This window comes from Bubalus bubalis, chromosome 14, assembly GCF_019923935.1.
Source record: "Bubalus bubalis isolate 160015118507 breed Murrah chromosome 14, NDDB_SH_1, whole genome shotgun sequence".
Taxonomy (NCBI): domain Eukaryota; kingdom Metazoa; phylum Chordata; class Mammalia; order Artiodactyla; family Bovidae; genus Bubalus; species Bubalus bubalis.
Genome location: NC_059170.1, coordinates 66,585,942 through 66,609,314, shown reverse-complemented (window position 1 = coordinate 66,609,314; position 23,373 = coordinate 66,585,942). Strand labels below are relative to the sequence as shown.

General features: G+C 46.5%; 1 protein-coding gene across 4 annotated transcripts in view; it reads left to right on the top strand.

Annotated features, from left to right (window-relative positions):
- The window catches only part of CAMK1D (calcium/calmodulin dependent protein kinase ID), a 392,897-nt gene that overhangs the window by 349,128 nt on the left and 20,396 nt on the right, over positions 1–23,373 (top strand). For all 4 annotated transcript variants that reach the window (XM_025264475.3, XM_025264476.3, XM_025264474.3 and 1 more), the window contains one exon: positions 6,418–6,493. In XM_025264475.3, coding sequence (XP_025120260.1) covers positions 6,418–6,493 — 76 coding nt within the window. The remainder of the gene's footprint in view (positions 1–6,417; positions 6,494–23,373) is intronic.

Sequence of the window (23,373 nt, the reverse complement as noted above, 5' to 3'; positions counted from 1 at the left end):
GCTGATGGGATACTGTTTCTATTGGGAATACCACCCCCCTCCAAATCTGAATTAATAGCCTCCAAGATCTAACAGGAAGGAGGTTCTGAGAGATCACTTACTAGACTACCTTTTTTGCTGTTTAGCCCTAGAACTAGTATTAATAATTCTGAAATCCTTTTAAGAAAAGCTTTTAAAAGGAGAGCAAGATGAATGACAAACACCCACTTTCAGAGAATTAGGGATAATTCTGCTTCTTTTATCCCCCAAATTCATGTCAGAAATAATTTGCTTAAGGAAAGGTATTTAGCAATTGATCTTCTGGTCAAAGCTATGGTTTTTCCAGTAGTTATGTATGAATGTGAGAGTTGGACCATAAACAATGCTGAGTGCTGAAGAATTGATGCTTTTGAACTGTGGTGCTGAAGAAGACTCTTGAGAGTCCCTTAGTTTGCAAGGAGATCAAACCAGTCAATTCTAAAGAAAATCAACACTGAATATTCATTGGAAGGACTTAGGCTGAAGCTGAAGTTCCTATACTTTGGCCACATGATGTGAAGAGCTGACTCATTGGAAAAGACCCTGACGCTGAGAAAGATTGAAGGCAGGAAGAGAAGGGGACGACAGAGGATGAGATGGTTGGATGGCATCACTGACTCAGTGGACATGAATTTGAGAAAACTGCAGGAGATGGTGGTGAAGGACAGGGAAGCCTGCTGTGCTGCAGCCCATGGACTCACAAAGGGTCAGACTCAACTTAGCAACTGAACAACAATGTGCGAAATATAGGGACTTCCCAAGAGACAGTGGCTTGCAATCCAAAATTTCTTTTCATGTTTTATGTTTTCTTTCCTTTTTTCTTTTTATGGTTCCTATGGCTACTCACTGAAAATATTTGAGGCAGCAAAGTTTATTTGTCAATCATCTCTCTGGAATTTTCTTTTTTGGTTGTACTAGGTCTTCATTGCTGCACACAGGCTTTCTTTAGTTGCTGTGCTCAGGCTTCTCATTGCAGTGGCTTCTCTTCTTGTTGTGCACAGGTTTAGTTGCTCCTCAGCATATGGAATCTTCCTGGACCAGGAATCTAACCCATGTCCCCTGCATCAGCAGGTGGATTCTTATCCACTGTACCACCAGGGAAGTCCTGGGAAACATTTTCTTGTAGAAATAATGGCATGTGTGTATTGAGTGGATTGGATTCAGTTGTATCACCATTTGATGAATAATCAGTATGTGCTAATGCCTGAAAATACAGTCTAGAGATGGCCTCCAGCAGCATGAAGTCTGGTCTGACAGTGTGATTCACACAGCAGTAAAGGGATGGATAAGGTACCGTAGGAGCCTGCTGGAGGCTAGTGGATGACAGGTCTGTGATGAATGGACCTGGGAACCCAACTGTCAGGTTCAACCCAAGTCACCCAGGTGGGGCTGCTGACACCCCACCCCTACTCTCTCCACCTCGAAAAGACTGACTTCAGCCAAGCCTAAGATGCAGTCAGGAGGTTGGACCTGCCACCTATCTTGGATCTGTCCCTTCAACACTTTGGGTGGGTGGACACCTCTACCGCCACTGATGACCACTGACTGCCCCAAGGTCCGGGTCTTAAAATGCACTGGAGGAACATGTGTGCCCTCCCAACTTGAATCTTTACAAAAAAAACCAAAAACATTAGTTTTTTGGTTTGTTTTTGGCTACACCATGTGGCATGCAAAATCTTAGTTCCCTGACCAGGGATGGAGCCCACTGTATTAGGAGCATGGAGTCCTAACCATTGGACTCGCAGGGAATTCTCTCCACTTGAGTTTTCCTCTTCTGCTGTGTCTGTGCCTCAAAATCAAGCCCTTTCTTGCTCTGCCTGGGGGCTGATGGCATTGCAGACAAGCCGCAGTGCCTCTCCATGACTGCTCCCTTTGTCAGTAGCTCCAGTTAAGTTATTTCAATTCAAAGCCGCCCTCAGTTAGAAAGTGTGGGGGTGGCTAGAGTCATTGCCAACCTGCCACAACACGTGAATCGTGCTGGGTACAATTAGGAGAGAGAATTATTTCTGCTTGATGAAAAAGTTCTTAATCGGCAGCTCCTGCGGGTGCTGGGGGTGAGATGGGATGGCGGTGGCACAGAGAACCCTCATCACTTCCTGACGCTCCAGGTGGACAGTGTTCCACGCCATCGCCCTCAATTGTTGTTTGAAAGTTTTGTAAGTTGGATGCTGTGACTTTTTAGAATTACAGTGAATTCTCGCCAATGGTATAAGATTGATAACATAACATGAGGGAGTTTGGTTGATTCTCAGAATGAAAACTGGTCTTTCAAAAGATCAGAGGAAAAAAAAAAAGATCAGAGAAAAGGGATTCTGCCAGCACTATATTTGAAAGGGACCAGGGGAGTGGTAGGAGTGTAGTCATTCAGTCATGTCCAACTCTTTGAGACCCCATGGACTATATAGCCCACCAGGCTCCTCTGTCCATGGAATTCTTTAAGCAAGAGCACTGGAGTGGGTTGCCATTCCCTTCTCCAGGGGATCTTCCTGACCCAGGGATTGAACCTGGGTCTGCTGCATTTCAGGCAGATTCTTTACTCTCTGAGCCACAGTGGTAGGAGGGGAAATGGTAGGAGGACCAAAAACCAGAGGAGTGAAACCTGATGACAGAACAATGGAGCCAAGTGCAGAACACAGATGGAGACTAGGAGAAAAAATATCCCCCCATGACCTCAGGGGTTCACCGTGGTTTGATCACCATGTCTATTGGTCCAGAAGGTTTTGAATATTGCCTGAGAGTTTATTTTTTCCAAGAATTACTATGAGGTGAAACGTTAGCCATTTAAAGCTAGGTGGGCTTGTTCAAACCATGTCTGAAAGGACATTTGGTTCCAGGAAAACAGAATTTGGTTCTCAAGGGAAAACAGAATTTAAGTGATTCACGTGTGCACCATCATGCAACTTTAAAAATATATTAAGTTGGTGAGAATTTTAATTCCTAATCAGTTTGCTTTGTCTTTTTTTATCATGACATTACATGATATCTGGCTTCACCCCCTGGATTTGGTTCAAGTGCAATGAAGAACTTCACCAGAGGGCAAATGGTTCTCATGTCAGTTGATTAAAAAGTATTTATGTTTTGCTGCAGTTGCTATAACCCAGATAAGACACAATGTCAAAGAGAACAAGACATGTTTGGTACAGGTACATAGAGTTCCACCCCCAGTGTGGATACCCATCATTTAGAACTTTTCCCTAACATCCTTGCAGTTGTTCTATACCAGGTCTTTTAATAAAAAAGCATTACTTGAAAAAAAAAAAAAAAAGCATTACTTGATGTTAAAAGTGTATTATTTAAACAGAAATCTCATATTTTTAAAAATTAGGTGTCATCTGTGGTTTCAAGAATCTAAACATCCCCAGTAACATCCATGGCCCAAGTTGCATAAAATTCAGCCACTTGGTTTTCAAGTCTCGAAATTTGCCAGACTGCAGGCCGAGGGCTTGATGGGCAGGTGTCCCCAGGCATGTGGATTTCAAAAGGGAAACCATGTTCTTTATTCCCTTGTTTGCTGAACAGTGGATGGTGGCCAGTACTTTCTGTTTTCTAACAGATGATGTTGAGGAGGAGGATTTTTTTTTTTTTTAAGAATTCTTCCTCCCACATTCACAGAACTGGAAGACTGTGAGAATGGAGTACTCAGGAGGAGAACACAGAGGATTAGCTCTTCCTAGGAGTCCAACATGCTTTGCTGGGGCTGGGTCTCATCCTTTGGTATCGTGGAGTGTTTGGACACCACTATCGCGCCCCTAAAGAGCCTGACAGACCACGTGACATGGAAGCTGGGGCCTCTCCCCACCTGCTTGGTGCTCCTGACATCTGCCGTCAGCTTTGCGGGGAGGTGGAGCCGGATCAGGGCTTCCCAGGTGGCGCTAGTGGTGAAGAACCCGCCTGCCAAGGCAGGAGACATGAGAGATACAGGTTTGATCCCTGGGTCAGGAAGATCCCCTGGAGGAGGCATGGCAACCCACTCCATTATTCTTGCTTGGAGAATCCCATGGACAGAGGAGCCTGGTGGGCTTTGGTCTATAGGGTCACAAAGAGTCGGATGTGACTGAAGCGACTTCGTATGCACGCATGGACTTGGATCAGATGTTGCTCTGTGAGCCTTTTCTGCTTCTTTTGAACTTTCCCTCAGGCCACGAAGTTGGCCCTGGAGGCTCAAAAACAAGCTCCTTGAAGAAACAGCCCCCTCCCACCACCTGTGCCCTTGTGGCCACTCAAATTAGAACATCAGCTCTGAGACCGCCTACCTCCTAAATTAGTTTGCTGTGGGAAATGGCTCCCTTTCATCCGTTGCTGTAATAGAAGCATCTGAGAAACAGACTCTGAGCAGTTCTGGAGAAAAGGAACGATGGCTGTAGCCAGCTCCCAGTTATCCAAGGGCCACTTTTCCAGGTTGTGGGTTCCCTAGCTTTGTAGTTGAAGGTGAACGTAACAAAGATGTAGAAACGTGTTTATTTTGCTCTTGTTAAAAAAAATTTTTTTTAAGTGATCGGAGGAATTGGGGCTGAAACCGAAAATTAGTTTTGGGAGTTATCCGTAGACTGTATTTCTTACCATCATAACAGAAACATCCACAGGAATTTGTGTCTTTCCCTCTTGCTCAGGAAGGTATCTGCAACAGGGTAAGAGGACTTCCCTGTTCATTTTTCTGCAAAAGGGCTTTTCTTCCAGACTGAAGAAACCTTCATAGTCAGTAGGTTCCAGTGGAAAGAGCAGGAACAGCATGAGATTAAATTTTGTTCAGTATCTCCTGAGCCATATCTCCTGGGTGTTGTCAGAAAAGGCACATCTCAGGGCTTTCCTGGTGACTCAGTCCTCAAGAATCTGCCTGCCAGTGCAGGAGACCCGGGTTTGATCCCTGGTCCGGGAGGATCCCGCGTGCCACAGAGCAGCTAAGCCCATGTGCCACAACTACTGAGCCCACACACTCTAGAGCCCATTCTCCATAACAAGAGAAGCGACCGCGACGAGAAGCCCTTGCACCGTAACTAGAGAGTAGCCCCCGCTCCCCGCAACTAGAGAAAAGCCTGAGCAGCAACGAAGGCCTAGCACAGCCAAAGTTAGTTAATTAGTTAAAATAGAAAAGGCACATGTCCGAGGCTCATTTTCCTTACTGTTGAGGTGCAGAGTTGTTGGAAGGACAGTAGAGAACGTTTACGAATGACCAGGATGAGACCCAGGCGCTTAATTCAAGTGAAACCAAGTATGGCAACCCAGTCCAGTATTCTTGCCTGGAGACTTTCATGGACAGAGGAGCCTGGTGGGCTACAGTCCATGGGCTCGCAAAGAGTTGGCCATGACTGAGCGACTAAACACTTTAACTTTTAAGTTGGTGTAGAAGCCTCTTGGTAGCTGGATGCTGTGGAAAAGCGCCCTGCTCTCTGAGGCCCCATGCGCCCCTACCTGTAACTTGGGAAGCAGGATAATGGTAATTAAGCTCTTCCCCACCATTGCAGTTGCAGGGGGTTAATGCATCCCCAGCCCACAGAACACAGCTCAGCCTGTGACAAGTACCGTGTAACCTGGAGCTATTTCTATTTCTCTACGTTCTTAAATTTTCTGCAGAGTCTATCCTAGACACTTCAACCAGATGTGTTTGCATAAAAAGGAGGTTTTACTTGTGAAGATGGTTTGCTTCCTTTTCAATGTTTGTTTACTCTTTGCACAAATACATACGGCAGACTGTGCTGAGTGCCAGACACCTGGTGGGTTGTTCAGTGTTGGGCAGTAGCCACAGGCCAGGAACAGGAAATAATACAAAATAAACCAAGGCCCTGGACGGGCGAGTCTTGATGAACAGCATGTTAGAACCAGGAAATGAGATTAAGTAGCATTTTTCCTGTTTCACAGATGAGAAAATAAAATGGCACAAGTGACAGATAACCCATCCAAAACCTTAGAGAAGGAACTAGGGGCAGACTTGAGGCAGGGCCCCGGAGACTTGTTCTAAGTCTAATCTAGACTATAAACTCCATGAAGGCAGGAGGAGGGGGCTTCACCTGCCCGTCCCCACAGCACCTAGAAAGACCCTACGCAGGGGCCAGAAATGCTTCCTTGAATTGATTTGAGGTGAAGTCACACCCCGGGCCCCAGACTGGGTATTCCCTCCTCTCTGTCTGGTCTGAGCTTCAGAACAGCACTGACATGAAATGTCTCCCGTGCAGTGTGTGTTGATTGATTTACAGCCTCCAGTTATACACATACGTGAATGCTCCCCTTTTGTCCACTTACAAAAGTCAACAAATATATCAGATTGCATGTTTCTTCTCAGTTTCTAGAATCATCGAAAGTTCAGCCCAAGTAGCAGACCAAAAAAGCAAAAAGGCGCCCCCAGACCGCCTTATGTTCTTGTCGTTTAAATTGTCAGGCTGTGTCTCTCCTTTGTTGTCTCAGCTCCTGAAGTCCTCGCCCAGAAGCCCTACAGCAAAGCCGTCGACTGCTGGTCCATCGGGGTGATTGCCTACATCTTGTAAGTATGACCTGCCATCTCGGCTTCTTTTTTTCTTTATAAATGGAATTGTAACAAAATATACATTTTATTTTGTATACAAAATTTACCATTTTAACCATTTCTAAGTGTTAGAGTTGGACTGTAAAGAAAGATGAGTGCTGAAGAATTGATGCTTTTGAACTGTGGTGGTGGAGAAGACTCTTGAGGGTCCCCTGGACTGCAAGGAGATCCAACCAGTCCATCCTAAAGGAGATCAGTCCTGGGTGTTCACTGGAAGGACTGATGTTAAAGCTGAAGCTCCAGCACTTTGGCCACCTGAAAGAAGAGCTGACTCATTGGAGAAGACCCTGATGCTGGGAAAGATTGAAGGCAGGAGAAGGGGACGACAGAGGATGAGATGGTTGGATGACATCACTGACTCAGTGGACATGAGTTTGGGTAAACTCCGGGAGTTGGTGATGGACAGGGAGGCCTGGCGTGCTGCTGTCCATGGGGTCGCAAAGAGTCAGACATGACTGTGTGACTGAACTGAACTGAAGAGTACAGTTCAGTGGCATCAAGTACATTCCCAGTATGGTACCACCATCACCACTATCCATCTCCAGAGCTTTTTCATCTTCCCAAACAGAAACTCACTAAATATTAACGCTCATTCATTTCCCCCAGCCCCTGGCAACACCACTCTGCTTTCTGGTTCTATGAATGTGGCTTCTCTAGGTATCTCATGGAAAGGGGATCATAAAATGTTTGTCCTTTTTTGTCTCTCTCTTTTTTTTTTACTTAGCATAATGTCCTCAGGGTTTATCCATGTTGCAGTGTGTGTCAGAACTTCATTCTTTTTTGAGGCTGAATTATATTTCATTGTGTGTATATACTACATTTTTGTTTATCCATTCATCCATCGGTGGACACTTGGGTTGCTTCCACCTTTTGGCTATTGTGAGTAATGCTGTTATGAATGCAGGTGTGCTAATACCTGTTTGCGTCCTGCTCTTGATGCTTTTGAGTGTATCCTCAGATTGCTGAGTCACGTGGCAATTCTGTGTTTAACTACTGGAGGAGTTGTCGTACTGTTTTCTAAAGCAACACCAACATTTTACATTCCCAGCAGGGATGCACAAGTGTCCCATTTCTCTACATCCTTGCCATCAATTTTTTTCCATTTTTTGACAACAGCCTTCCTAGTAGGTGGAAAGATGAAGTCGTATCTCATTCTGGGCTTGATTTGCATTTCCCTTACAGCTCATGATGTTGAGCATCTTTTCATGTACCACCTTGGCTTGACGATACAAACCAATATGAAAATATTAGGGCAAATCCAACAGAAATCACAGTAAGAGGGACTTCCCTGGTGGTCCAGTGGTTAAGAATCTGCCCTGCAATGCAGGAGACACAGGTTCAATCCCTGGTCATGGAACTAAGATCCCACGTGCCATGAACAACCAAGCCTACAGCCAAAACTAGAGTACCTGCATGCTGCAGCAGAGAGCCCATGTGCTGCAGTGAAGACCAAATACATATATGTTAAAACAAGAAATCACAGTAAGAAAAATGTGATGAAAACCAAAATTTAGCCTTAGAATTGCTCATTTCTTCTCAGGTGCCTTATCTCTACGACCCAGGAAACGCCATGGTCATAGGCCTGTTGCACTTATTTTCAGTTTGGTTCAGTCGCTCAGTCGTGTCTGACTCTTTGTGACCCCATGAACCGCAGCATGCCAGGCCTCCCTGTCCCTCACCAAGTCCCGGAGTCCACCCAAACCCATGTCCATTGAGTTGGTGATGCCATCCAACCATCTCATCCTCTGTCGTCCCCTTCTCCTCCTTTTTATAGTTATGTGTTGATTTGCTTAAGTTCACTGTAAAGTTATTTTTAAGTTACAATTTCTTTTTGTAGTGATACTTTCAAACACTTATTATGGAACATACTCTCAGGGTAGGTTTAGGTCAGTGAGTCCCTACCTGATAGCAGATGAATTTCTTCTCCTTAACATCCTCAAGGAGGGGACAAAGCCCACCACACCCAAGAGGCTGAGAGAGACTGTGATGGGAGAAAGACTGGAAACACCCCCCTGTATTGGTTTTGTCTCATTATCTGGGAAGCAAATAGTCTTTCTCCAGCATCCTTTCAACTGGCAACTTTTGCAATTTAATGAGGATTTAGCTGACAGCTCTTGTAGATTCTTGGCCTTATCACAGGAGAATTTTATCTGTTACGATGTACTTGGGTGTAGAGCTCCCACTTATGGAATTTAGGTAAAAGCCAGATTCATCTGAGCTATTATACAAAGCTAACACATTGCACCTAGAGAATGCTTTCAATTCTGAGGCACGTTGGCCATCTTCTGCCGTAGTGTGATCCTATTTATGGAAGGAGGTGGGTTCCAGACCCTTTTGAGAATCTAATGAAAGCTGTGGATCCTCTTCCCTATAAACTCACACCCATACAATTTTGCATACTGTATTGGAGGGTCCTGGGTGAGCAGACACTGGCCATGGCCTTGTGTTATTTCCCTGGCTCCCTAAACCCTCAACTAAAGGTCTTATCCTTGACCAGCTTGACTGTGAAAGACTTAGAGAAATGAGCGATAAGCCAGTCCTCTTCCCGCAGAGCACCAAAACAGGTATCATCTAGAGAAATCTTCCATGGGTCTAGGTGAAAAACTGACCCTATATCTGGCCTTCTGCTTATTTGCTTCATTATATCTGTTCTGAATCTTGAGCCACTGCTCTGGTCTGCATTAGTGTCTATATATAATTATTTCCCTGAAGTCTTGGCACTGGGGTACCATATGTCAGAATACCTGAGAGGAGGTATGTACTGCATTATTGGGATAAGCAGTTTAAAACCAAGCAGTGGTGCCTTAGCTCATACTGCTTTAACAGAATACCACAGACTGAGTGACATAACTAACTGACGTTTATTTCTCACAGTTCTGGAGGCTGGAAGTCCAAGGTCAAGGAGCCAGCTGGTTTGGTTCTTGGTGAGAACCCTCTTCCTGGCTTGGTGTGCAGATGGCCACCATCTTGCTGTGTCCTCCCCCTCTTGACAAGAGGGAGGGAAAGCTCTCTGATATCTCTCTTTCTAAGGACATTAATCCCATCAGGAGGGCCCCACCTTCATGACCTCATCTAAACGTAATTATCTCTCAAAGGCACTATCTCTAAATACCATCACATTGAGGGGTAGGGTTTCAACATATGGCTTTGGGTTACACAGTTTAGTCCACAGTAAGTGGTTTGGTTGACCTCAGCTTAGTGAAAATATTAAAGCAGAATCCCCTTGAAACATGGACATTTTAGGTCAGGCGTGGCACACACTTTACAATAACGATATCAAACCTTTGTCTAACAGTGCAGTGTATTCTTGAGTGAAATCAGAGTTCTGCTAGTGAGGAAGAACTGCTAGTGAGGGGGCTTCCCTGGTGGCTCAGACGGTAAAGCCTCTGTCTACAACGCGGGAGACCCAGGTTTGATCCCTGGGTTGGGAAGATCCCCTGGAGAAGGAAATGGCAATCCACTCCAGTACTATTGCCTAGAAAATCCCATGTACAGAGGAGCCTGGTAGGCTACAGTCCATGGGGTCGCAAAGAGGCAGACACGACTGAGCAATTTCACTTTCACTTTCAGTGAGGAAGAAGGCAAGAAATGGATTTGCAGTAGGTAACACACTGTGTCTGCCATGGCGCATAAGTAGGAAAATATCAGAAGACTGACATGGTTAGAGGATCAAGACAGGATATAAGCAAGAGCCAGGGGAAGGGGAGACCTGAAAGAAAACTGATGGTTTTTTTCTTTTTTTTTTGGCCCCACTATGTGGCATGTGGTATGTTAGTTCCCCAACCAGGGGTCAAACTTGCGCCTTCTGCAGTGGAAGCACAGAGTCTTAACCACTGGGCCAGCGGGGAAGTCCCAAAAACTTAGATTTTAACCCAAGTTGTAGTGCGAAGTCAAAGAACAGTTGACCAGAGGTGTGACCTGATCTGATTTTCACTCTGCACTCTACGTGAACCCAGCCAAATATTATATTGTGTACTACAATGATTTCATTCGAATATTATTCTGGCTACTCTTCAAACAAGGGATTAGACAGGGCAGGACAAAGACAGTTCAGGGGCTTGGATGAGTGGTGAGGATTGCTTCTGCCCTGGGGGCAGGGATGGAGGTGAAATGGTAGATATACTGTGGATGTGAAGGATGAAGGGTAGGGATGCTTCAAGGATAAACCCAACTTTGGGGCAGATGCTAGGAGGGTGATGTAGAAACAGTTTAGGGAGTGGGCAAGACTAGGAATTTCATTTTGGTCATGTTGAACTTGAGTCACCTTTGAGACACCCATTGACTACGGTAAGCACGTGTGGAGTTCAAAAATCTGGGATAGAGATACTGACAGGTTTGTTGGGTATGAGCTGAGCAGTAGAATTAATACATCCCACTCCTTATCAGTGCAGTCTACAATATAATATTTGGCTGGATTCCCATAGAGCATTAAGCAAAGAAATACTGTATTTCTTTGTTTTTATATTAAGTATAAACTTGATGAGCTGAAACTTGATGGTTGCCTGGTCACCAGTAGCTTTGCTTCAAGGATTGGTCTCCGGTTGATTTCATGATTGTGTCAGACTTCAAAATGGCAGCCTGGGTTTTTATCTTCCTTGGTACCTTCCAGAGCTCAGAGAGTCTCAAGCAGAGAACAGATGGACTTTGGACATCTCACTTATACTTTCCACAGTGCTCAGATTGTTATGAGTGAAAGGCCAAATCCTAGATATAAATTGCTACATAATAGGGCTCTTGCCTGGAGAACTACTGGTCTCAAAATCATCATCATCGGTGTCAACAACTGGTATTTCTTGAGTACATTCTCTATTCCAGGCACTGTGTGAGGTGCTGAAAATAATCAAGATGACAAAGACATGATGCCTCTCATCAGAGTACAGTGTATAGGGTGGGACAAGCAGTTTCCTAAGTAGACTGAGTGACACTCAAGGCTGGTGTCCAGCTCTCATAGTTCCTGGGATGAAGCCACCATTGAGGAGGACAGGGTATTCAGGAAGGAGGGACCATCATCCCAAGGATATCCAGAAGTTTGAAAAAGACTAAACGTAAGCAGAGAAGCCAGAGGACAGCATCCCAACCAGGGGAAGGATGCAGACACAGGAACTGGGGTGCCTTAGGCATGTTTGAGGACCGGATAATACGCTGTGAAAGGCTCTGACTGGGTTGGTATTCTCGGTTAGAAGGTTGGCTCTGGGCTGAACTAGTGTCAGAAGTGAAAACTCATGGACCTCACACTCTGACCACTCCGCATGGGTCCGCCGTGCCTGGTCTTCCTATCCCATCCTTGATCTGAAGACTGATGAGGAAGGCTGCTGAGGGGGTCAGGACCGACAGGCAGCACACAGAGGAGCCGGTGCTCCCCAGGGGACTCCGTGCCGAGCCTTTGATCGTTCGTGTCGCCTGGCATGGGAAAGAGGTCAGCCTCTGCCATTTGGGGGGTGCAGCAGCGTTATTGCCCCTTGATGAGCCTGTCGCCCTGAGATACCAGCTTGTAGCAACAGTGGCTGTGACAGACACCCCATTTTCTCCTCTCCGCATGCCATTCAAACATTCCTCATTTTGTCGGTGGAGATCCTTGATAAATCGGTTCTCTTTTGGATCTCCACAGTCATTTATGTTATCCATTATTTGGCAAGAGAAATATTTTTTTTTTCCTAACAAGGAGACTCATTTTTAAAAACCCTTTTGGTAGGTCCTTTCCCTGCCAGGAATCTTCCTTTGAGGATCAGGACTTGGAAAAAAAAAATCTTTGCCCAAGTAGCCTAAGCTGCTGGGAAGGATTGAAGATGGGTAGGCTGGACACCATAATGAATTTGTTGGTGTCCAGTCTGATGAGAAAAAGAGATGCAAGAAGGCAAAGTGGTTATCTGAGGAGCTTTACAAATAGCTGAGGAAAGAAGAGAAGTGAAAGGCAAGGGAGAAAGGGAAAGATACCCAACGGAATGCAGATTCCAGAGGATAGCAAGGAGAGATAAGAAGGCCTTCTTAACAATACAAAGAAATAGAAGAAAACAACTGAATGGGAAAGACTGGAGATCTCTTCAAGAAAATTGGAGTTACCAAGGGAACATTTCATGTAAGGATGGGCACGATAAAGGAAAGAAACAGTAAGGACCTAACAGAAGCAGCAGAGATTAAGAAGAGGTGGCAAGAATATACAGAAGAACTATTTAAAAAAAACAAAAAAAGGTCTTAATGACCCAGATAACCATGACGGTGTGGTCACTCATCTAGAGCTGGACATCCTGGAGTGTGAGGCCAAGTGGGCCTTAGGAAGGATTACTATAATCAAAGCTAGTGGAGGTGATGGAATTCCAGCTGAGCTATTTCAAATCCTAAAAGATGATGCTGTTAAAGTGCTATTCTTGGTGTGTTGGCAAATTTGGAAAACTCAGCAGTGGCCACAAGACTGGAAAAGGTCAGTTTTCATTCCAATCCCAAAGAAAGGCAATGCCAAAGAATGCGCAAACTACATTGAGTACAGTCATGCTCATTTTGCATGCTCAAAATCCTTCATGCTGGGCTTCAGCAGTATGGGAACTAAGAACTTCTAGATGTACATCTGGGTTTGCAAAAGGCAGAGGAACTACAGATAAATTGACAACATCTGCTGGATCATAGAAAAAGCAAGAGAATTCCAGAAAAACATCTACTTCTGTTTCATTGAGATGCTAAAGGCTTTGTGTGAATCACAACAAACCAGAAAATTCTTAGAGATAGGAATACCAGACTACCTTATCTGTCTTCTGATAAACCTGTATGCAGGTCAAAAAGCAACAGTTAGAACCGGACATGGAACAATGGACTGGTTCCAAATTGGAAAAGGAGTATGTCGAGGCTATATGTTGTCACCGTGCTTAACTTATATGCAGAGTACATCATGAGAAATGCTGGGCTGGATGAATCACAAGCTGGAATCAAGATCGCTGGGAGAAATATCAACAATCTCAGATAGGCAGATGATACCACTCTAATGGCAGAAAGCATAAAGTAACTAAAGAGCTCTTGATGAGGGTGAAAGAGGAGAGTGAAAAAGCTGGCCTGAAATTCAGAATTCAGAAAACTAAGATCATGGCACCCATCCCATCACTTCATGGCAAATAGAAGGGGAAAAAGTAGAAGTGACAGACTTTCTTTTCTTGGGCTCCAAAATCACTGAATACAGTGCCTGCAGCCATGAAATTAAAAGACACTTGCTCCTTGGAAGGAAAGCTATGACAAACCTAGACAGTGTATGAAAAAGCAGAGAAACCACTTTGCTGACAAAGGTTCATATACTCAAAGCTAGGATTTTTCCAGTAGTCATGTACAAGTGTGAGAGTTGGACCACAAAGAAGGTGGAGCACCAAAGAATTGGTGCTTTAAAACTGTGGTGCTAGAGAAGACTTGAGAATCCCTTGGACAGAAAGGAGATCAAACCAGTCAATGCTAAAGGATGGTTAGGGATGGATTTGCCAGATCTGCTGTGGATGGTGAGGGCGCTTACCCATGCTGTGACCTCTGACCTCTCTACCTAGAGGAAATCCCTGGTGAATACTCATGCGCATACCCTTACTTTTTGACTGGCTTCCTACATTGTTCAGTTTTTTAAACTAAGTCACAGAAATAAATTGACCGAGGTACACAGCATAATTAGCTTTGTAAGAATGGAACTAAGAATGCTTAACTGGCACACTAGGTCCATTTTCTGAGACAAAGGATGCTCCTTACCAAGGAACTCATCATTCTTTCCACCACTGAGAGCTGCCCCTTTATGGACCCACGTGTCCCCGAGAGACAGCACAAACCCACGCTTCAGCAGGAGAGAACACGATGTGATTATTGAGCCCCAGTGAAACATCCAAGCCTGGGGTATTATGATGGTTCCTCTTCTCATTTAACCCTGATAGAAATAATGAACTGGCATTGTCAGCAGGCAGCAGTCATCATATTTTCATAAACCTCACAGAGTGGGATATATCGCCACATCCAGGCCACCATGGGTACATAGTTTTAACCTTGGCTTTAGACATTTAGAAATGAAATTAGATCTGTTGCTTCATCTTGCTCAGATGATCTCAGGTAATTGATTCATACTAGCCAGACTCTAAAGATATTAAAACAAAACCAAAAAAAGCCCACAACTGGAATGTCCATTTATTAAATCATAATGAGATGCATGCCCTGCAAAATAATGAGATATGCATGTCATCAGACTAGCAAGTTCCAGGAGAAAGCAGACTCCAACAGGAAGTTTCCTTAGTGACCAGGGATCAGAGCTGAGGAGTTGGGTGGACTTGGATGGCCTTGGGTGTTTTCATAAAGCCCTTCGTGGGCTCCCAGTCACCTCTGTCTCCCAAAGGTGATTTCTGGCAAGGGGGGACCACTGTTGCCGCGAATCTCTGGTCAGAGTGGCCGCGTGCAGACGGTTCTTACACCTGCTGCCTCCCTCCACCTTAAAGACCAGCCACCACCCTGCACTCTTCTTTTGTTGTTCTAGCCTCACTGTTTTTATTTCAACAGGCATTGATGTTGGTTATAATTTGCAGGCTCACTGATTTTACTCCTGCATTTCAGTGTGGCTGCTTTTTGAGGAGTCTCAGAAAGACGCCCAATCCTCGCCACCCCCCCTAGTCTATACTGAGTGGACCTTGTGGGTGCCTAAGTGCCATTTGTTTACAAGTCCTGCTTGACCATATTTCAGCTTCATTCATGGGCTATGACCCTCTCTCCGCGGCTTTGGGAGAAGGACCATTAGTGGTCTGTTGGCAGTTCGTTCACCTCTAACCCTTAGGAAAGAAACAAGCATAAAATACTCTCTGGTTTCAAGAAGTGGGTGCAGGGATATGCACAGGGTGATGGAGGAAATTTTACAAACAGTACTGCTGAGGTCAAGAAATGCTCCATTTTCCACAGTGGTGGGAGCAATTTCCTGCCAGTGACTTTGGGGAAGGTGAAGTTCACCCCATCTGTGCCTTTGTCTTTGCAAAGGCCCAGCTGGTGGGGGGGCGGGGGGGGGGGCTTCCCTAGTGGCTCAGCAGTAAAGAATCTGCCTGCAACGCAGGAGATGCAGGTTAGATCCCTGGATCGGGAAGATCCCCTAAAGAAGGAAATGGCAGCCTACCCTAGTATCTTGCCTGGGAAATCCCAAGGACAGAGGAGCCTGACAGGCTACAATCTGTGGGGTCACAAAGAGTTGGACACAACTTAGTGACTAAACAACAACAAGGTAGAAAGGACGCCCAGTGGGAGAAGCAGGAAGGGAATGTCTCCTTTTCCACACTGAACAGTGTGGCTTCAGGACAAATGGAAGAGCATTTCAGTCCCTCTGCTCGCTTACTTCATGTACGCATCATCTCCTGGAGACTGTCATTTAAGTAGCATCTAAATGCTTCGGGATATTTAGCCTGGAGGATGGAAGGCAGGGGATTGACATTTGCTCACTTAACTAACATTTATTGAAACTAATACGTGTCGGGCAATATGGCATGGCTGCTGAAATGGATTCATTACTGCCCTGGCCACACAGGCGCTTCCTGTCTGCCAGAGGCAACAGGCAGTAAACAGATAACTTACAATCTGGCCTTTCTGCCTGTCCCTAAGGTGGGCGGCAGGAGCTGGTGGTTGTGGGGAGGGGGGGGGGGGGAGGTGGGGGGGGACGGACTTCCAGAGAGAGAGGTGGACCCTGCCCAAGCCTTGAGGAAGGCTCCCCGAGAGTGGCGTACAGTGACCTGGACTTGGAAGGATTGTCTTCAAGTATCTACCAGGTTGTCAGGCAGGGGAAATGGTTAATTATCTAAGACCCAATTATCTAAAGATATCATGTGCTTACTGTGTTGGATAAAACATGTCTCATTCAATTTGAGACGTAATTTTTAAAATATAACTTGGAAGGGTTGATCCAGCTTTGAACTTATGTATCACCAATACTTAGCGATGGGAAAGTAAAATCTCTGAATATCAGGATGTTTCATTTGTCTAGCACCACATCGAGTGAACAAAAGAATCAAACTAGGCTTTTATTATGTTTTAAAAGGTTTATCCTCTGGAATGGAGCATGCCAGCACAGAGGCTGGAGGCAGGTGGTACAGGTTTTCTTTTGGTTAGAAAACCAAAAGGCGCACAGAGAGGAAAGTGGCCAGCTCGCCAGGAGCTGTAATAATATGAGTCGTGAGTTCAGACCTCTTAGTCTGAGCTGGGTTTGTGACCAGGAAGAGAAGAGATGGAGGTGGGAAGAGGAGAAGTACCAGTTCACACCAGCAAGTCTGGAAACGACCGTGGAGGTGGTTCAGAAGGAGGGACCAGGAGCCCATGACTCAATGGCAGGTACACGTGCTCCAGGGCTGCACACAAGACCACACCACAGCTTCCGATAGGCTTGCCGTGCTCTCACAGTGCATGCCTGAGGATAAGCCTCTGAGGGTGAAAGCAATTTCTAGTCATCCTCAGGAGTGCCTTGTGGGAACTTCTCTGGAGGTTCAGGGGTTAAGACTCCATGCTTCCAGTGCAGAGGGCATGGGTTCCACCCCTGGTCTGAGAACTGAGATCCCGCGTGCCACATGGCACAGCCAAAAAGTAAAAATTTTTTTAAAAGCGCCTTGTGAGAGAGCTGTTGGAGGCCAGGGGACAAGCAAAAAGTGCAATCAAAAGCCAAGGCCAACAGGATGGAGATACAAGACATTTCCCAAGAGTGGCTGTTAGTGTGCACAGATTCGTAACTGCTTACCTAGCAGAACTTGAGAGAGAAGGAAGACGGGCTGGAGGAGGGAGGCAGAGAGCAAAAGCCCTACAAGATGCACAAGTGGAGTTGGCAATCTGCCCGGGGTTCAGAATCATCAGTTAGCGCCCCTGTTAATCACCTCCAGACTGGATGTCTGCACTCCTTGCTGCAAATCCATCACTCATCAGAACTAATTCTAGCTGCTGAAAGTTTCGCCATGTTTCTCCTAACACAACATTCCTGGCTGTTGGAAGCTCCCCTCACTTATCCTCCTCTGACCGCCCCCTTCCCCACCTCCAATCCACTGTCAGCAGAGGCTGAGTTGAAAGTGGGTTTGTCCGAACCTCCCTCAGAGGTGTTTCCCTTGTGTGCTCACCGCCTAGACTTCCTGGGGATGCTGTCCTTTAGGCTGATGCAAGAATCAAAAAGTTACACATTTGGAAGTAGGTCCCTGGATCTACTTTGGACACCTTTGGACGATGTCTTGTCCAGCCCAACCCTTTACTGTGGACAAGTTTTATTTTATTATTATTTGGTAACTATTTTACTCCAAATGGAGTATGCTGCCAATTTCTCACACTTGGGGAAGAGTTTGTCCTTCTTCCCCTCCTGCCCAACTCCTGGACTTCAGCTCCAGTTATATGTAAACTTTCTAAGGGATGTGTGTCCCATCTCCCCTCTAGTGTCCCTTTTTTTTCCTCATCTAGAGCTTTCCCCAGTCGGCTTCCACCTTCTCAGCTTTCAAAGTATTAACCACATTTCAGGGGTAACGGGACATTTGGCCATTGCGTTTCACCAAGGATGCCTTGCTGAGGTCAGCCTGCACATGGTTCTAATACGTGAACTTTCCCTTGTCCCTTTCAGGTTTGCAAGGAGGAAGCTCTGGCATGCACATAAGCAAATCTCTAGTTGCTGAAGTAATTGCATTACATCTTTGTAAACATTCAGGTCTTACCGGTCATTCTGGTCTACAAATCCGAATAATGTGCTGAAATCTGTTTTGCTAAGTGAGCCTTGCAACTAAGCACCAGAGATTTGACAGCTTAAAAAGCTTTGCTTTATTTTATTATTTTAAAAAATCTGTCCTATTAACCAGAGTAAGAGGACGAGAACTCAGATTGCTTAGTACGTGTTCCAGACATTCATCCAGTAAACACTTGTTGAGTCTCACAGACAGCCAAGACGCAGGGCCAACTGGTGGCTGCCCAGGGGTTGTTGCACATCCAGCAGACTCTGCTATCCAGAGGAGGAATGCCCAGGTTTGATTGAGTTTTCAGGTGTTTTTCCAACCAACTGGGCCTGGGTTGGCCCTTCTCAGTTTCTCTGGTTTGCAATATACATAGAAGTTTGTTTCGCCCAATTGCACTGTTGTTCAGTCACTAAGTGATGTCAAACTCTTTGTGACCCCATGGACTGCAGCACGCCAGGCTTCCCTGTCCTTCACCATCTGCTGGAATTTGCTCAAACTCATGTCCATTGAATCAGTGATGCCATCCAAGCATCTTGTCTGTTGTTCCCTTCCCCTCCTGCCTTCAATCTTTACCAGCGTCAGGGTCTTTTCTAAAGAGTTGACTGTTCGAATCAGGTGGCCAAAGTATTGGAGCTTCAGCATCCATCCTTCCAGTGAAGGCTTCCTATAGGATTGACTGGTTTGATCTCCTTGCTGTCCAAGGAACTCTCAAGAATCTGCTCGAGCACCACAGTTTGAAAGCGTCAATTGCATAAAAATACTTTCTTCACTAATATGCCTTTGAGTAAGTGTTCTCAGGGAAGCTTGAGCAATTTCCTCTTGATAAAAGGCTTGGAAATACCCATCCTCAAAGATCAAGGTTGAAAAGCAGATCTCCAGAACATCCTGTCCACACATCTATCACATAATATCATGACTAGAGGTGGCTTCTCTCTCCTTCCCTACCAGAGCAGTGTAGAAGCTGAGGTCAGGATGTACAGTCAGTCAAGGATGATTCTGAGACTTGGTACAAAATTTTTAATTATGTTGCTCTGTTTCCATGATTAGAGGGTAGGACACTGGACTGAGTCCCTTCAGGCTCATCTGTTCCTCTCTCCCACTCCCTTGGGTCTTCCTGATGGTGAGTGGGGTCTCACTGCACAATATTTCAGCAGAGGGAAGCTGAAAAGTTAGATGGAGCTGGTGGGATAGAAAAGAGACAAACAAGGGGAGATAGGAGGGGGGAGCTGGCATTTAATGACTGCGATGTGATGGGCACTTCCCTGTGTTATATCTTTTACCTGTATCCATCCGTTCATCTATCTGTGTGTTATATGTAATATAGATTATTATACAATGCATGTGATATATGTTATAATATCTCTTATAATGTGGGTCCTATTTTCGTCATTTTACAAAAGAACTTGAGACTGGGAAACAATACATAATTTCCCCAAAGTCACTCTACCAGGCCTTGTTGGAACCAGAATTTGAATCTGTGTCTTTTATCTCTCTGAATCCCAGGCTGAGGAAGCCACACCACGAAATGCCTCTGAAAGCAAAGTCAGCCCTCAGAGGACAGGACTTGCAAAGTCACCCACCTCTTCATCTTCACGTTCTTCCTCCAGTTAGACTAAAGGGCACATTCTGGGTTGCTGTTTCCAGATGATGACTCAGTTGTCAGTGTGGACTGCTGCACTCAGAGGCTTTTTATGTAGAATATTTGCAGTACATTTGGGCACTTGTGCTGTGTATGTGTTAGTCACTCAGCCATGTCCGACTCTGCAACCCCATGGCCTGTAGCCCACCAGGCTCCTCTGTGCATGGGGGTTCTCCAGGCAAGAACACTGGAGTGACTTGCCATGCCCTCCTCCAGGGGATCTTCCCAACCCAGGGATCAACCCAGGCCTCCCTCATTGCAGGTGGATTCTTTACCAACTGAGCTACCAGGGAAGCCCAGGAGGCACATTTCAGATGCTCAGAAGATTTGCTTGTATGTGTTGCTTGCTTTCCCAGCTACACTGGGGTAAGAGAGGCAGGCCGGAACTTCTGCCCAGCCCTGAGCTCCAGGGTCTGGACGGCAGCTTTTCTATCCTCTGTACCTCCTGCAGCAGTGCAGGGGAGCCAAGCGCTGAACCAGGGCTACCGGACGTGACCTTATTGGGGTTTGGTTCAGCAAAGACTCGGGTTCACTTTTCTTCATCCCTCTCTCCCACTGATGGGCCACCTCCTGTCTTTCTAGAAGGCAGGCTGGGGTAGGACATTAGGTGTTGATCTCCTAACTGTAAGGACACAGCTGCCCAGAGCTGCTTCCCCCAGGAGGGCTGTGTCTATTGAAGAGACAGGTTGGACTTGCCGGGTGCTGTGGTGACGCGTTGGGGCTGTCCCTGGTCCCTTCCCCTCCGTGCTCTCCACCATGGTTGACGCAGCCCCTGTGGTCCACGCTGGAGACCTGGGAGGCATCCTGGCCTTCCCTTTCTCCATAGCTAATCACCTCATCTTCCTGTTTTTCCCTCTGGACTCCTTTTGGAATCCATTCCCCCAACCGTTACCACTGCCTGTGCCTCCGGTCCTTCCCTTGTCTGCTCACAGCGGCTAACTTGTCTTCCTGCCTCAAACCCACCCTCCACACAGCCGCAAAGTCAGTTGCCCACATGGCTCCTCTGTTCACTGTGCTAAGTCACTGAGTCCTGTCTGATTCTTTTTCGACCCCATGAACTATAGCCTGTCAGGCGCCTCTGTCCTTGGAATTTTCCAGGCAAGAGTACTGGAATGGGTTGCCATTTCCTTCTCCAGGGGATCTTCCTGACCCAGGGATCAAATCCATGTCTCCCACTTGGTAGGTGGATTCTTTACCACTGAGCCACCTTTATTCATTTATCCATCAGTGGACACAGATTGTTTTCACATTTTGGCCATGCTACAGTGAACACAGGAGCACATGTATCTCTTCATGGCACTGATGTCGTCTCCTTTAGGAATATATCCAGAAGAAGGATTCCTGGATCACGTGGTGGTTCCATTTTTAATATTTGGAAAACATCCATATCATTTTCCATAGTGGCTGCACCATTTTGCATCCTCACGAACAGTGCACAAGGGTTTCATTTTCTCCGCATCCTAACACTTGTTAACTTTCATTATTTTTTTGTTGTTGATAATAACCATCCGAACAGGTATAAGTGTAATAACTCATTGCCTGTCACTGCTTCTGATACCAGCTCCTTCCTGTCTTCTCTGTGTCTGTCTCTCAAACCAAAAGTCAATAAGGAAAAGCAGAACCTTAAATCAGGTCTAAGAAATATGCAAGAAGTTAGAAGGCTGCAGTGAATTATCACAGTAAAGTTACATAAAAGCGGAAAGAGGTAACAACTGATTGTTATCTGGAAGTCTTTTCAGCAGGCATCCATTTTTGTAGGGACACTGATATTGTCCAGGGGCAAAGGAGGAGGTGGAACATCCCTTAATTAGCACAATTATTGCAGTCAAGTCTTGGGACCGCTCAGTGGAAGCTCTAACCCTATCACACCATTTCATTTTCCAAGAATAACTGTGCCTTGCTGGACCAGCCATGGTTGGCCGTGGGTGATTTTCACTTTCATTTATGTTAACAGCCCTCTTCATGGAAAACTTCCTCCATGAGACTTGTCCACAAAACGGTAGTGGCGTTTTAGGTAACCCAATGCATTCTCTCTACAAACAGAGGCCAGGTTGCTCCCAGCACCTGGCCTTGCTCACTGGGTTCTTCTGGAATGTCCGTCAGCGGCACCGAGCTTTGCTGTTTTCCCACCTTCCAGGAGGGTGGTGTGCAGGAGGGAGGAGTCAGGGTGAATGAGGACTCCGACGGCGCCCTGGGCTGTGCTGCAGTGGGTGCTCCTGCATCCTTCCTTCATCCTTGTCTCTCTTTCAGAGCTCAGCCAGAGGGCTCAGCAGCCAGCGGTGAAACCCCCTCTCCAAGAGCATGTTTGTTCATCCAGACATTGATCCAGGAGCTGCCATAGGTAGACCCTGAGCTGGGCACTAGAAATCCAAGAAGAAAGTAAAACATGAGACGTGGTCCTGCCTTGAGGAGGGTGTGGAGGTCAGGGCAGTGTGCCATAAGGAAGGGTCACCACGGAGCTCTGTGCGCTGCCATAGGACACAGAGCAGGGCACCCACACTGCCCGGCAGCAGAGGACTGGGTCTTCCTAGTAACACCCTAGCCGGGATGTGCCAGTTGGAAAGGGCCAGGGGAGGGCAGCCCAGGTAGAGTGCAGACCTTCATTTCGGTCCAGAAATAAAAAGTACTCTGTGGACTGCAAACCAACCCTAAGCATCTTAGCAGCTAGACCCAGTATCTGGGAAATGGGGAAGTCGGGTCCAGTGGCTGGGCTCTGTTTGCAGTTGAAGGGGCCAGTGGGCAAAGGAAAGGGCCTGCAGAGAGAATTCAAAGTCAAAACTGAAACCTAAGGTTCAGTTCTCAAGCCTCCTTCCCTTTAGTGAACAAGCAAGACAGTTAAGAACAGACCCGGAATCAGACAGACAGGGCTCATGTCCCGACTTCGCTACAAGTTAGCTTCTCTGCCTTTAAAATGAGAATTATACAAGGGACTGTATACAGGGCTCTGGTGTGAAGGGACCACAAGGAATAGCACCGTGACCTTGAGACTGACGGCAGCTGAGCCGTAATTGCCCTCAGACCCTCAGTGATCAGGGAGGGAGGAAGCAGTTACCCCCCCCAAGGGAGAGTGTGGCAGAGCCCCCTCCCTGGGAGCAGCACTGCTCTGGGCTCAGCGCTGTAACCAGCCTGAGTCTCAGGTGGAAGGGGCCAGGGCATCGCCCTGCCCTGCCCTCCTCCCCCATCTCCCCTGGGGTCCCCGCTGGCTGACCCCCCAGCAGATGTCAGAGAATTCAGCCCTCAGCAACCCTCCATACAGGCCAGCCTCCCAGGGACAGAGCGGAGTGGAGGGTGGCTCTGCAGGTCCAGGCAGGCTGTCAGAGATGCTCCCCTCCTGGGGGAGTGAGGTTTAAGTGAGAGAACAGAGCAAAGCGCGTGGTGGGACTTTTAACCCCGAATAAGTGTTCAGCTGAGGCTACACTAGAACCCAGCGTACGTCTGTGTAAGTGTGCCAGAGGAGATGAGACGACAGACGGAGTAGCAGAGGGAAGACGGGAGGGGTAAGCATGCTCCCTGGATGGCCCTCCGAGGCT